This window comes from Brassica oleracea, chromosome C2 (assembly GCF_000695525.1).
Source record: "Brassica oleracea var. oleracea cultivar TO1000 chromosome C2, BOL, whole genome shotgun sequence".
Classification (NCBI taxonomy): domain Eukaryota; kingdom Viridiplantae; phylum Streptophyta; class Magnoliopsida; order Brassicales; family Brassicaceae; genus Brassica; species Brassica oleracea.
In genome coordinates, this window is record NC_027749.1 from 18846674 (window position 1) to 18862913 (window position 16240).

The 16240-nt window shown below is 33.8% G+C and overlaps 1 protein-coding gene across 1 annotated transcript; it reads left to right on the top strand.

Moving 5' to 3' along the window:
• Positions 1-10949: 10949 nt before the first annotated feature.
• LOC106325823 (CLAVATA3/ESR (CLE)-related protein 45) lies at positions 10950-11780 on the top strand. Its single transcript, XM_013763871.1, has one exon. The coding sequence runs from the start codon at positions 11117-11119 to the stop codon at positions 11489-11491; it is 375 nt and encodes a 124-aa protein (XP_013619325.1). The 5' UTR covers positions 10950-11116; the 3' UTR covers positions 11492-11780.
• The last annotated feature ends 4460 nt before the right edge of the window (positions 11781-16240 follow it).

Below are 16240 nucleotides of genomic sequence, written 5' to 3' on the forward strand. Positions count from 1 at the left end.
TTATTATGTCCCGACCATGATAAGCATGTTGGCTTCTCAGTGGTTATTTTATGACAAGACAAACCATATTTACTTGAGGTCTCAAAAATAAATTCGAATACCTTACTTAGTTATAAATGTTTTAAGTTTTCTTCGGAAACCCCATGTAAAGGTGGTAATACTTAGGCATGAGACGTTTATCCGAGATCCGGATTCGATCCGAGATTTGATCCGGATCCGATCCGAAAATCCAGATATCCGGAGGGGCCGAATCCGGATCCGGATAGTAAAATGTTGGATCCGTCAAAGCCAGATCCGGATCCGGATACCTTAATTTTTTAGTCCGGATATCTGGATCCGTAAGTTTTATTAATAACTATTTCAAAAATAGTAATATCTATATATAAAAATTAATTAATTTAATATATTTTTATTTTTATAATAGTATATATAAATTTTATGTAAATTTTGTAATATTATATATAGAAGTAATTAAAAACATTATATATATTTTTTAAAATTATTTTTATATTTTTTATATATTAATATTATTTTTAATTTATTTTAAGGATCCAAATCCGGATCCGGATATCCGCCGGATATTACAATTTTTAGAAGGATATCCGACGCCCGAATATCCGAGAACCCCGGATCCGGATAAGGATAGTAAAATTATGGATCCGCCGGATAAAAATCCGGATCCGGATACCCCCGGATATCCTATTCGTCTCAGGCCTAGTAATACTAGTTATGAATCTTTTGTAACATAGAGGAAGCGAGTCACGTGTTCATGAAAACGAGGCTTATCACTTTGTTAAATAACATTTTTTATTTTGCAAAATTTGTGGAAATTAAAATATATTTTTTCTTTTGTTTTAAATAGTTCTAGATCTCGATCCGCGCAACCGCGCGAATTTTTGTTTTCATTTATTTTTATATAAATATTTTGTTTTTAATTCTAAATTGGTATATATTATAATATATGTGTCTATCAATTTTTAAAACATAATAAGTTTACGGTATTATTTTTTCACTAAATAGATTGTTTTAAATTTTCACAGGTATTTATCTTCTTCTATATATATATTTTTGGATTATTATTTCATTATTAAAATCGTAACTATATATATAAAGATTAGTAAAATATTGTTTTATTTTCATATTCAAAGATATTGTAACATTTCACAAGTTTAGAAAAAAATTAAAAAAATTAAACTTTTCGCTTCATAGATTTATATTATCGAGTAAATAATTAAACATTTAGTTTTTGTTTAATTTTTTTAATAAATTATATAGTTTAAAATTTGTTTTCATTGGTTTATGGTAGTAAAGATTAATCATTGTTAGATAATATGATTTTTGTTATTTAAAAAAAATATTTATAATTTTAAAAGTTAACATCGACAAATATTTAATATATGGAGGTATAGTATTACAACATTAAATTATATCTTTTGGGAAATAGACGAACATGGTCAACCACGTCCCAGTAGTTTGAAGAAAGCTAAAGCAAGTTCGCGGCATGGTAGGGGTTTGGAGGGGTCCTAAAAAACCTCCTGATTTCATCCATGAAGACACTCAGTTGGAACTGTCGAGGGATTGGGAACGACCTCACAGTTCGACGCCTTACGGAGATGTGTCAGAAGCATCGCCCAGGACTTGTGTTTGTTTCTGAGACGAAGAATAGGAGGCTGTTGTTGCAAAACATTCAGGCCGACTTAGGATTTGATCATTTATTTACTGTTGAGCCACTTGGACTCAACGGAGGGTTAGCTTTATTTTTTATGGATGAATTTCAAGTTAATGTTTTATTTTCAAATAACCGTATGATTGACATTGAGGCAATCTTTGATGGAATAAAAGTCTATATGACGTTTGTTTATGGGGATCATGTACTAGAGAGACGAGAACAAGTTTGGGAACGTCTTACGCGTTTCTCAACAACGAGATCTGGACCTTGGTTTATGATAGGAAATTTTAATGAAATTACAGGTCACAATGAAAAAGAGGGGGGAAGACAACGTCGTGATAGTTCATTTTTGCCTTTTAAGCATATGCTTAATGATTGTGGGATGTTAGAGTTTCCTTTCACGGGGGACATGCTCTCATGGGTAGGGAAGAGAGCAGGCGGAACAACTGTTCAATGTCGCCTGGATAGAGCAGTAGGAAATCCGGATTGGCATGAAAAATTTCCCCACTCGACTGTCAAGTATATGAGGTTATGGGGATCGGACCATCGTCCGATTTTTGCAGATATACTCATAAAGCCAATGAGGAAATCAAAAAAATTCAAGTTTGATAAAAGATGGCTAGATAACGAGGAGCTAAGGCAGGTCATTCTTGAGGGAGGGATGGAAATCTCCTGATCTTCCTCCCAATGCGAATATCGTAGAACATATTTCTAGTTGCCGAAAAGCTTTAAGCGAATGGAGGAGAGTACATAATGTTAACTCGGCAAGATTAGTGGAGGAGCTTAAAGAAAAAGTGGAGGGTCTGTATGCAGATGACAATGCTACAACTGAGAAAATTGCAACAGCGTTGAAGGAACTTTCTGATGCTCTTAAGGCAGAAGAAATGTTCTGGAAACAGAAGAGTCGAGTGTTTTGGCTGAGAGAAGGGGACATAAATACAAAAAATTTCCAAGCCTTAACTAAGCAAAGAAGAGCGAGGAATAAAATTACGCAGCTCCTAGATGCAACTGGAAATATAGTTGAGGATGAAGAAGGATTAGTAGCCAATGCTACTAGCTACTTTAGACAGATCTTTGAGCTGTCTAACCCAGAGGACATTGAAGAGGCACTAGCTCAAGTTCCTACGACGATCACTGGGGCAATGAACGACAACCTTACGACTCCGGTCTCCGAATGGGAGGTCAAATTAGCACTTTTTGCTATACATCCAGACAAGGCCCCTGGACCAGATGGGATGACAGCGCTTTTCTACCAGAAATTCTGGGATATTGTAAAGGAGGAGTTAACTCTTATGGTTAATAAATTCCTTTTTGAAAGGACGTTGGCGAATGGACTGAATGATACGAATATATGTCTCATCCCAAAGACGGCCAAATCTAATGATATGGGTCAATTTAGACCCATTAGTTTGTGTAATGTCTGCTATAAGATAATCTCCAAGGTCTTATGCCAGAGATTAAAGAAAGTGCTACCAGGTTTGATTTCGGAAACCCAGTCAGCTTTTGTTGCTCGAAGACAAATTTCAGACAACATTATGATTGCCCAAGAAATGTTGCACGCTCTGAGGACTAAACCAAGTGGACGTAGTAAAAGGATGGCCATTAAGACGGACATGAGCAAAACATATGACATGATGAAATGGTCGTTCATTGAAGCTGTCATGCGTAAGATGGGTTTTTCAAAAACATGGATCAGCTGGATAATGCGATGCATTACGTCGGTGAAATATAAGGTACTTATGAATGGACAGCCAATAGGAAATATTGTTCCTGGTAGAGGCCTACGCCAAGGAGATCCTTTGTCTCCTTTCATTTTTATTCTATGCAGAGAAGCGCTCGCTAGCCTTCTTAATCATGCAGAGAATCAAGGGAAGATAACGGGGATGCGTGTCACACGCGCGTATCCTTTGGTATCTCACCTTGTCTTTGCTGGTGATAGCCTTTTCTTCTGTAAGGCGGAGCCCCGTGAATGTGAAGAAGTAATGAAAGTAGTCAGGACATATGGTAAAGCATCTGGTCAATGTATTAATTTTGATAAATTTTCCTTACTCTTTGGTAAGAGAATTAATGCAACTATTAGGCAAGAGATTAAAGATGCACTTGGAATACATAATGATGGTGGGATGGGAAAGTACTTGGGAATCCCAGAGGATATTAGTGGCTCCAAATGCAAACTTTTTGAATTTCTAAAGGATAACCTGATGCATAGAGTAAATGGATGTACATGTAGATGACTCTCAAAAAGGGGGGGGGAGGAGGTAATGATCAAATCCATTTTACTCGCTCATCCGTAGTATGGCCATAACCTCTACTCATCGCCGTGATACTTTCTGTTGGAACTGCACGAGGAATGGCCAATACACAGTGAAGTCTGGATACTGGGTTGCTCAAAATCTGCTGAAGCCAGAAGAGGAAAAGGAGATACTGGAACCAAGTATCACTAAACTTCAAGCCTTTGCTTTGAAGTTGAAAGCGCCAAGGAAGATGTGCCATCTTATATGGCAATTGATAACGGGTCAGGTGGCAGTAATGAGGAATCTAGTAAGGCGGAATATGAGGTGCGATAATTATTGTCCAAGGTGTGGAGAAATAGAAGAATCTGTAACTCATGCAATATTTGAATGCCCTCCAGCTCTCCAAGTATGGTCCTTATAAGTAACTCCTACAAACCCAAGTACATTTCCAGTGTCAAGCGTCTGCACAAACATGGACTATCTATTCTGGAGGAAGAATGATATCTTAGAACCAAGCCAAGACATGGATCCTTATCCCTGGATAGTATGGTATATTTGGAAGGCTCGTAATGATAAACTCTTTAGGGGAATAGACAGAGACCCTTTGGAACTAGTTCGGTACACAGAAAGTGAATGCCAAGCATGGTTTAATGCAAATGAGATGATACCACCAGTAGTACAGGCCAGCAATAATGATGAAAACCAAGTCTTAAGCTTGGGTAATATTTGTCTGTTATATTGATCTTGGACAGATTCTGATCGATTTAGTGGATGTGGATGGGTCTGGATGGATAGTGGGGAGAACATACAACTTATGGGAACTCGGAATTTCACTCGATGTGAATCAGCATTGCATTCGGAGGTAGAAGCACTGCGATGAGCGATGGAGAATATGCTTCAACACTTGCCATGCCAGAGCTTTGGAATAGACTGCAAGGAGCTGATTGCAATGATAAAGGAACCCCAGGAATGGCCAAGCTTCGCAACAGAATTAGAGAAGATAGAGACGCTGCAGATTTGTTTCTCGGACTTCAAGATCACCCATATGCCACGAGTGCACAACCAGTTTTCTAATTTTTTAGCTAAGACTGCTAGGACCTTCCGTAGGGAATTATTTTTCATTGGTTGTTCTATTCCGGTCTGGTTACCCAGACCACCTCAAGCTTGAGTAATAGAATGACCGTTTGACGTAAAAAAAAAAAAATTATATCTATTTAATTTATACTATCTATAAATCTAATGGATCATCTACTCTTTAAATCCAATTATTGATAACCCAATAAAAATTTCTGGTATGCCCAAAATTTAAATGATAAAATTAGAGATTAAATGTAACATGACTTTCTAGGAATAGGTCCATTAGGTCCATTTTTTTAAAAAAAACACACATGAATCAACGTTGTGACTTCTGTTTTAATATATAAAATTCTCAACTTTGTTTTGATGGTTTTTACTTCTAAATTGACATAAACTTACTTGCTTTACCACAATTAGACATCTAATTTGACATAAAATTAGAGTTGACAGGGCTCGTGGACTAAAAAATTAAACCGAACGAAACCGAACCGAACCTAAACGACCCTTACCAAATTCTAACCATTCAGTTGCATATGCGTCAATTCAGATGGTTCAGTTTGGTTTGGTTTTAAACTGAAATGAACCAAAAAACAAAATATTTGTTTAATTAGATTAATTATATATACTAATAATATTAAGATTTAAAATATTTAACTATCTAATAAACAAATAAACATAGTTTTAATGTTATTTCAAAATGAATAAACATAATATTTAATAGTTAAAGTAAAAGAACATGAATTTCTTACACTGTCATCAAAACCGAAAATCTACCTATGATATTTATATTAGGTTCAAAAATAATAGTATTAAATTATTAGATTACATCTTCTACATTTTAATTATGATGTTTACATTTACGTTTAAAATATGAAAAAGTAATAATCTAGTATCAAATGATGATTTTTTATGTTTTATAAATTATATTTTTTTTAACCAAAATAGAAATGAATTAAAACCAACTCGAGAGAACTAAACAAACACAAAACAAACCGAATCAAACCGAACACAAAACCAAACTAAACTAATTTTGGTTGATTTAAAATACAGTTTTTTATATCCAAACAAACCAGACCAAACTGAACGCGAATTTAAACTAATATACACATCCCTAGTTGACATCATTTTACTTTCAAATTCACAAAAACTAATCGTTGGTAACTTTGTACTCACAGTTGATAAATTATGTCATCACGTTTTCTCAACGAAAATTAACCAACATATATATATATATATATATATATAAAGTTGTTAATAAATTCATCCAGTTTTGAAAATTTAGAAAAAAATTTGGAAAAAGTCTAGAAAAATTATTTGTAGACTACTTTAGAATTTTTTTGTAACATAAACTATTTCTAATAATATATTGAACATAATAGCAAATTAAAAGTTACCCTAAAATGACATCAAATCATTTTTTCATTTAGTCATGAACAATCTCATCTTGACCTCCGACTTTAAAAAAATAATGAGAAACGCACACAGAAGGGGAAAATGAGAAGGAAAATGAACTCAGACATGTATTGAGTACAAAAATGTTATTGAAGAAATTAGAAAACCAAAAAGAATTCTACGTCGTAGTGTTTCCTTCTTTTTTCTTTTTACTTTACACCCATTGTGAGTCGAAACTTACGAGAACATTTCTTAGCAAAAAAGACTAACGAGAACATACAAAGTGACAACCTAAATGAGAAACAGTTCGTACTTGATTCATGTGACCATATAACAATATGGTCATCCAACATTTCAGAAAATATAAATTGAAATTATTGACGATTTTTCATTGTCTCATGCAAAGCATATGTGTTTATAACCCGTGATATCTATATAGCCAAAATCTTCTTTTGTCTGAACTCAGCTATTTGCCTTCCCATTGTTCTAAGTAATAATGTGAAAAGGTTCTTGGTATCTCTTCAAAGTCATGTAAATTATGGCTCTGCTATTAATAGTGTTACGGTCAGGTGGGGTCAAACCATTTAAGAAAATTGGTGAACAGTTGGTTAGCTAATTTCAATCAATGTTTAAGATAGAAAGATAGCAGATGAGTTTTCGGAAATGAAACGCTACATCTATTTTTGCTGATCCAACATGTTTTAGTATTAAGATTAGAACGTTAGATTAGTTATATTACAAGATATACTTTGTAATGTGGGAGTTTACGCAAACTTATAGAGAATTGTAGATTACCTTTTATCAAATTTGGTTCGTGGGGTAAGCATGAATGTTATACATCAATTGTACTTGATTGATGTAAAACGAGACTGTCTAACATGCACATGATACAACCTTTTAGCATCCGATGTAGAGTTTTGGTTCCAACTTGAGGCACGTTCTGCTCACATGTTATATGTTTGACTTATTCGAATTTACCCCCAAAATATGTCAAAAAGGGTTAAGTAAAATAGTGATAATGGTAAAATCTAATTTCATACAACAACAAAAAAGTACATTCGCATGAAGATGAACTCCGGACAAATTCATACTTGTTAGAAATGTCAAATACGGAAGAAAAAAGTCTTACTCAGCCCAACTTTTCTATAGGCCCGTGCTCCCCCATTATCATTAATATGTCAAATGGCCATGCCCATCCCATTTGATTACTTGACAAAGAGAATGAACAATTGCAATTTGCAAAGCTCTATAACATTTAAATAAAACCTGATATGCTTAAATGACCATTTATTTATTCATATCAGAAGCTAGGAACATTGTGATGACATTAGACTAAACCGGACGCGGGCTAAGGCCAAATTGCCAAAACAGCCAGGCCAAATGGCTCTTTAAAAAAATATAATTTAGCAGTAACCGGTCAGGACCAGACTGTATCAAGACAGGGACAATGCGCTTCGACTGTCCATCGCAGCATCCTTCTTTTTTTGTAACACCACCATCACCTACCTATAATTGAGTTATAACTCAAGTTTGCTTTGTTGTGCTTTTAACTTCTTTAGAATCCTTTCTCATGTCATGGTGGCCACTTCCCTCCGACCACATCAGAGATCTCGTTGGTAACAGCAAAGACCCAATTAAAAGAGAATATTATTACTTATAGCTTGATTGTTTGTTAGATTCTACACTAGTTTTTAGTTTTTGATTTTTTATAATATACAAAACAATCTCCTTTAAGATCAACATTCAAGATTTAGTTATCTTATTTTTAAATGTATGTTTTGGGGTTTTTTAAGTAAAGAAAAAGTTGCAACTTTAGGACTAACCTCGAGAATGAAGAAAGCAAAGTGGGAACTCAAAATCAGCAAATGGGTATTTTTTTTTCGGACCAACGACTGGTCTCGTACTTTGTTTTCTGAACCTGCAAGCAATATCCAATCTTCAGTTTTAAATTATTATGTTACTTTGAGAGAGAACCTGATGCTTCAGATTGTTCGAAGTACCATTTGTTAAACAAAAAAACAATCTTGCTAAAACAAAACTAAAAGAAATTTAAATGACAACAGTAAAGAAAAGGGAAGTCAGATAAAGAAAAAGATCGTCCCTGATGAATAAATGAGGCAAGGAAAAGAGAATTTAATAATTAAGGGAACCATATCAAAACCAAAGCGAGTCTTTTTGAATCATTGCATTCAGAATAAAGATCTGTGAATGAATCAACAGGGTTGGAAAAAAACATTAAGTCGTTCTAGTTTACATTGTATCTTAAATTTGACAAGCAATTATCGAATCTCTCTAACTAAAATGTACTGATAATTTCTACAGTCAAACTATAGTTTACATTGTATCCTAAACTAGTATCGCAGGCAAAACCGACAATGAGGCGTTACTTTATTGTTATTGTCGAGAACATCCACGAATTAAGAAAAAGACAGCAGAGAACAAAACGTATCGAGGTAAATATCTGTTTAGAGTTTTTTATTATTGTGTGAATGAATAATCTTACAAATCTTTAGATCCATATTTATAGCAACGTCAAAATCCGATTTCCTTTTTCCTTTAAGAATATATTACCCCTGTTCCTGAAAATAAGATTTTCTAAAGTTTTCACACTTATTAAGAATTCAATAAATGTTTATAATTTAATTTCTCTTTTACTTTATTATACACGTTCCAATAACTTTTCGCCAATCAAATTTAATAAATTCAAATATTTTCATTTAATGTTTTTTAAAAGTATAAAAAAATATCTTAAACATATAGAAAATCTATCTTTGTGGAACAAATAAAAATCCTAAAACATCTTAGTTTCAGGAACGAAGTGAGTATATAGAAAAGTGTGGGTCCGACCTGTGAATACTGGTCTTTTACTGGTGCAGAGAGATTCAAGACACACAGATGCAACAACACAGATGCAACAGTTATTTTCTTCTAATTTGATGTGATGTTTGTGGGAAGATAAAGATGCAACCGATGTTGCATAAAAAAGTGAGCTTACGAAGCCTAAAGTGGATAGGGAAGATCTTAGAATAATCAATAATATAAAGAATCATTTTTAAAGAGAAAATAAAACAATGTATGGGTTTCTTTTAGAAGAGTGTGGGTTGCTCTGTTGTACATATGTTTTGCCAAAGATTAATGCTTTATTTGAGTAGTTTGCTCCTGTAAGCGGTAGTAATGGAATAGTACCAACGCCTTGGGTGGCCACGGCTCCGGTTCACTGTGTTCCTGCCGTTAAACATATGTTTTGCCAAAGATTAATGCTTTATTTGAGTAGTTTGCTCCTGTAAGCGGTAGTAATGGAATAGTACCAACGCCTTGGGTGGCCACGGCTCCGGTTCACTGTGTTCCTGCCGTTAAACATATGTTTTGCCAAAGATTAATGCTTTATTTGAGTAGTTTGCTCCTGTAAGCGGTAGTAATGGAATAGTACCAACGCCTTGGGTGGCCACGGCTCCGGTTCACTGTGTTCCTGCCGTTAAACATATGTTTTGCCAAAGATTAATGCTTTATTTGAGTAGTTTGCTCCTGTAAGCGGTAGTAATGGAATAGTACCAACGCCTTGGGTGGCCACGGCTCCGGTTCACTGTGTTCCTGCCGTTAAACAAAAAAAACAACGAAACCACTTTCCTTAGCAACAAAGGAATTATGACATAACCAGAATCCACGGCATAAAAGGACGTAAACTTGAATGATTAGTATTCAAACCCATTATCACAAAAGTTAAAGGCATTTATTTCGAAGTACAAAATTGTGAAATCAAGTAAAAAGCATTTGATGGGTGAATATGCCATATTTGAAACCAGATCAGAAAAGAAGGTTAGGAATCCTTTTTATTTTTGTTTGGACATCTGAAATTTCATTAAATACAAAGAAGGACCATTGTCAAATATATTGCCAACAGAAAAAAAAAAAAAAAAAATCTCTGAAATATCTTTGAAATCAAAACTGGTGCAAAACGAAAATTTTCTACAGACTGAAATTTCAGATGATATTTCAAGCAAAAAGTGTTATCTAATCAAAAATAGAAAATAATTTAAGAACGAATCAAAACCGGGACTTGGAACTAACATCAAACAACCATTATACTGTCACTTATCTTTTTCATGTTGTTTTGTTATAAACTATACTTTCCATCTATTCAGAAATGAACATGCGAAATAAATAAAACTATTAGCACCATATTAAACTGGCTTATAACCAAATCATATGATTAGGCCAGGCAGTTTGTAGATGGTGAAAACAGAGAATGTCTCACTAAACATGTTCACTGGGATAGTTTAGGAAGGTCTCTTCGAAACCCAAAGTGGCCAATTTTCAAGTCAAAGATAGTTGGAATGACAAGGATATAGTTAGACAAAAGCAAAGGACAAATGTACAATGATGTAGGGAAACCAATGAAGAAAGATACTTAACTTCTTAGCAGTTTTCGTGTACCGAACTCTTTTGTACAATCATTCTCAGATTCTTCCAATAACAGCCTTAATCTTACTTATATTTCCAAAGCAATGTTTTTTTAAGTGAATCTAAATTCTCCAGGGACCCCATTGTGCGCTTTACACTTTAAAGCTCCCCTCCAAATCCCAAGAACTGATGATATATAACAAGAATATATCTACAGGAAGGAACACACATGAAAGCAGAAGGGATACAATCTCATTGTCATTATCTCTAACCCTCTTCTTTTTTTTTTGAAGAAGAAGAAAAGAAAGATACTCTGATTCTTCTTGTCTCCCTAAGAACAGAAATGCTAGGTTACAGTACAAGAATGATGCTTTGTCTTCTTGTCTGCATAGGATTACTATCAGACAACAGATATAAGGTCTTAGCCCTGAGAAATAGAGAGTTTTTCCTCAGGCAAATACAAGGAGAAGAAGCTAGAGTTGAGCCAGGTGAAATTGTTAAGCTAAGGAGCATTGATATTCATTCTAGCCACAACCGTGAAGATCAAGGAATGCTCATCGGAAACCGGCGCATTCTTGAGGAAGTTAACCAGAGCAAAGTTAAAGTTGAGAAGACACAAGCACAAAAGGATCAGACAAAGGACTCGTTCCAGTCAAGCAAGAGACGTGTAAGACGAGGATCAGATCCTATTCACAACAAATCCCAGCCACTTTCTTGAGTGGCAATGTGGCACAACAACAATCAAATATAGAAAAGAAAGGCGCAACGATCAAAACCTTATCAAGCTGGAGGTAGGTTAGTTGTTTTTTTCTTAGGTTTTGTTTTCAAGTATAGGTTTGATAAACACACAGAACATTGGCTGTTGAGGGACAGCACCGTCTGTTCAGATACACCAGTCACCAGGAGAATACATATTTGTTTTTCAATACATTTCTTTTGACTAAAAGTGTTCACTCTTTTGTTTGCATTAGTTCTAAGTTTCTGGATAAGTTTTGTTCTTTTCTGCATTGCTTTGGCTCCACCAAAAATACATCTTGTGTATATACAATAGCTCAGAGGTTTTGATTGTCTACAACATTTTGAGCTTAAAAGGTAACCAGTTATATCTTTCTAACAACTTATCAACAAGTGAAAATTGAAAATCCAAGAAAATCAAAGTTCTCTAAGCAAAACCCTTGCCTGCAAGAAACCATAAACCTAGATTTGATAGACCAGAGAATTTTCCGGTTCAAATTTTATATTCCTTGCTTCTCTCGTGGATAAGATCGGATCACTGATGACACGTAGCAGTAAGATGAACCTTAAAGCAATTGCAGTCACACGAATGTTTTGTTTCCAATAAATTATTGGAAGTGTAGTGTCTACATGCGATGCGAGTATGCGACCCAACTACGGATCAGTCGTCACGGCCTAGACGTTTAACCGTTACTACAGAGTAGAGATATTAATCATTATCTGCATAGTTTAGCTATTAAGCCCAGTCCACAAGAAAAATATTTATTGGGCCTATTACTCCAGGTGTTTTGTGCTCGACGGTTAAAGCTAGAAGAATTTCATCTTATTAAACCTACAAGAAAAATATTAGCATGGTAAAAACTAAAAATAGAAACACTCATCAACAAACATATGTTGATATCTATGAAATTTTGGCTAGCATAGTTTGTATTAGTATGGAACTCTCTCTTTATTTTTTCTATCGTTTTTCTCTAATATTTCGTCCTCAAAATTTGCTTATCTCCAGCTTACGCAGGTGGACTTCCTTAGTCATAGCGTGGACCGAAATTTCTCTTTGTTTTTAGTCATCTCTTTCAATTGGTTCTGAAAATTTGTAGTTTAAAACTAAGATTTGCAGATACAATTACTGGTTTAGATGGTTAGATCTAAATCACTCCTTTTGCCTCTAATCAAGCTCCAAATGCTCCAAACTCACCATGGACAACTAGAGCTCCAACTAGAGATCTAAATCACACCTGATATGGACTTATGCATGGAAATGAAATCTAGTGATGTCTAAATACTATTCTAAATGATCAATTATATATAGTTAAAATCATGCAAATTCATAAGATATCACATATCAAAAAGAAATTGGGCTCTTGGACAACTAGAGCTCCAACTATGGCAGATTAGCTGACCCTAATCTCCTAGGTTATCTTGGGTATAAACGGAGTTTTAAATGTATGCTCTGCAACTTTTTTTATGGCATGGAACTATTGGGATATCAAAGGAGCGAAAATGTCATAGGAAGATCTGTCTACGCAAAAATCTAAGGCAGGTATAGGCCTCTGTGACCTCATCTCTTGGAATAAAACTCATGAAGTTAATTTGGATGTTTTTTCCAGAGCTGGCTCTCTTTGGGTGCCATGGATAAGGAGTACTTATATCTCGTCCTCTTTTTTTAGGATTTGAATTAGAAAAGCTATGCTTTCTCTTGGATGTTTAGGAAGATCCTCAGTTTACGCCCAAAGACTACTTTTCATCAGAACTGAAGTGAGAAATTGTGTCTCTGCACTGTTTTGGTGAGATCCTTGGATCCCTTTCAATTCATTAAAGGATTTTTTGGCATCGGAAAGCATATTCTCCCTTGAAGTCTCTTTATCTTCAACAGTGGCTGACTTGAAATCTTATCATGGCTGGATTTTTCTGCATGCTAGACCACACAAGCAACTTCTTCTCTTCTCCTACATTTTCTCTACTTCAATCGTCAACTGGATCAGACTTGGTAATTCAGTATGTGGGTGATTCAAAGAGTAAATCCTTCTCTATGTTGGTGTGGAATAACCTTTGAGTTGTTTGGTACCAGTAAGCATTGGGCACCTTTAGTTTGGAAGGAAACTACTCCAAGACATGCAACTACTACTTGGTTATTCATCTTAAATCGGAACCATACCTTTGATCGCCTAGCTTTATGGGATGCAGAGATGGAGACTATTTGCCTGCAATGTGGTGAAGGGGAGGAATCCCATGACTATTTATTCTTTGATTGCTCTTTCTCGTATGTTATTTGGGATACTCTATTGAACAAGTTATGCTTCTCATTTCTTTTGCCTAGAAAAATATCATGTTTGGTTGTCTAATCCTCGTTTTGACTCAAGAGTTAAATTGGTGGTTCTTCAAGCATGGCATGCTGGCATTTATGAAATCTAGCTTGATAAGGTTAAGAGGTTGCATGATGGATTATCTATGCCTTTTTGAAAGTTGTGAGATATATTATATCATCCTTATGAAATAAATGTTCAGCAATAATCTCCTCATATCATGCTCAAAGACGTCGCTTAGCAAATTTCTGATTCAGCACACCATAAATTTTGCTTATGTTTGCTCTTGTTCTTGTTTGTCATCTTGTTCTCATCTATCAGTGTAGTCTAATTTTTCTTTATTTTTTTCTTTTAATTTGATGTCTGATTGTACCATATATTTTATAATTTAAAATTAATAAAAAAAACTTTTAACAAAAAGAAGAAAACAGAACAAAATCAAATAATAACCATAACAAGCGAATTCTCGAAAGCTATGTAGTATCTTTTGGTCATATATTTTGTACTATAAAAATTAAACTTTCAAAAATTCTCCATTTTAACATTTAACCTTAAGTTTGACAGAAATATATGAACATATATCATGGACAATTTTCTATAACGTTTAGTTGTCTACTTTATGATATTTCAAGTTTTGAAAATGTGAATTTATATTGCGGTGGTGGAAAATATCATTTTCGCATTTATAAAAGATAATTCGACTATTTTTGACAATTTTTAATATCAATTAATTTCTATTTTAAGAAAAACTAATTTGGATACATAATTCGTATGTATTGAAAGAAAAATAAATAATAATTTGACCTATTAAACTTAATTTTAAATGTTTTACAATTATTTCGCAAACAAATTTATTAGCCGAAGTGTTTATGTTATCCAAATTATTTCTGTGACTATTCCGCTATTACAGTGTTCCATACAAGTCATGTTTACAACGTGGTAAATAATCATTACAATTAAAAATTAGACGATGCCAAAAAAAAAAAAAAAATTAAAAATTAGACATGCTAGATACTACTTCTCTGTTCCGAAAATAAGATTTTCTAAAAATTTCACGTTTATTAGGAATATATTAAATGTTTACAGTTTAATTTATTATTTATGTTTTATACACTTTCCAATTACTCTCCACCAATTAAATCTAATCAATTCAAATATTTGTAATTAATGTTTTTTAAAAGTATACAAAAATATCTTAAAAAATAAAAAAATTATTTTTGTAAAAAAAAAAAAAAAAATCTAGAAAATCTTACTATTGAGAACATAGGGAGTATAAAAGTTACGGCAAAATGGCCCATGATTATTCGACATCTAAATTTCGGCTATACTTGACGTTTTGTTCCAATCCTAGTGGCAAAATTGCGTGATGCGCGTGCCATTTGGTCACTGACAAGATCGTTAGGACAATGTTCTAATCCATATTGATGATGCTGTTTGACCCATGAGTCTTATAATTCAGAGCTTAAAAGATTCTAATCGTAAAACCTAATTAAATAAACTAGGCATCGTTATCCGCGCCAAAGCGCAGAGTTTTTGCATTTTAATCTATTTTTATCTCTTGCTTACTAATCTAGCATTCAGTTTTTCAATGTATTTTATCTTCACCATCTTCTCTTGTCTTGTTTACATTTGTTTTCACGTTCTGTCGTTTGATTTGTCTTAGTTTTGGTTTGTGTAATAACTTAACTCTACTCATTCTTCTTTTATTCTTTATTGATTGATATTTTGATCTCGCTTAGCTCTGTGTTGCCACTAATTTGCTCGAATCATTTTTCATCATCTACCTCGTATTCTTTTCATATTCATTAACTATTGTCTCCAATCTCTTTAAATCCTAAAAATCCTACAAGTTCTTTTGTTTATTAAATCACATATTAAATATTGTTGAAACTGTTTATTTATTCTAATAAATCCTTACGTTTATAACTAAGATGATATGGATAAAAGACTGATTATAATTTAGTTGAAATTAAAGTCTAAAATAGAAGTTATTAAACTTGCAATCCTTCTTTTTGTCATCCAAGATAGCTTTAGTCAAATCAATTATATTGATTTAGAAAACCCATAAGCTATTTCAATCCCAAACAACCAAAAAACAGACGCATTTGTTATCGACGCTGCGAAGGGTTTCCTTTACTATAAATATAATTGCTTGTCACAACTGTTAATAAACCCAAATGTATTTACAAAAGCTACCCCTATAAGATTTTCATACTCATTTCTCTTTCTCTAGTCATCTCATATGTTAGTAGCTATCATAATACAATCATCAAACAAATGACATATCTCTTGGTTCCATATAGAATATGCAAAATGACTGTTTTCTGCAGACTCCATGATCACTGAGTATTATAAATATCAAACTCTGTCTATGGTCTATTTATATGTTGAGGAAATGCCTCGAAATGTAGCTTCCAAATAATGATTTC

Coding starts and splice junctions, on each gene's coding strand:
- LOC106325823 (XM_013763871.1), top strand. CDS start 11,117: ATGCTAGGTTACAGTACAAGAATGATGCTTTGTCTTCTTGTCTGCATA.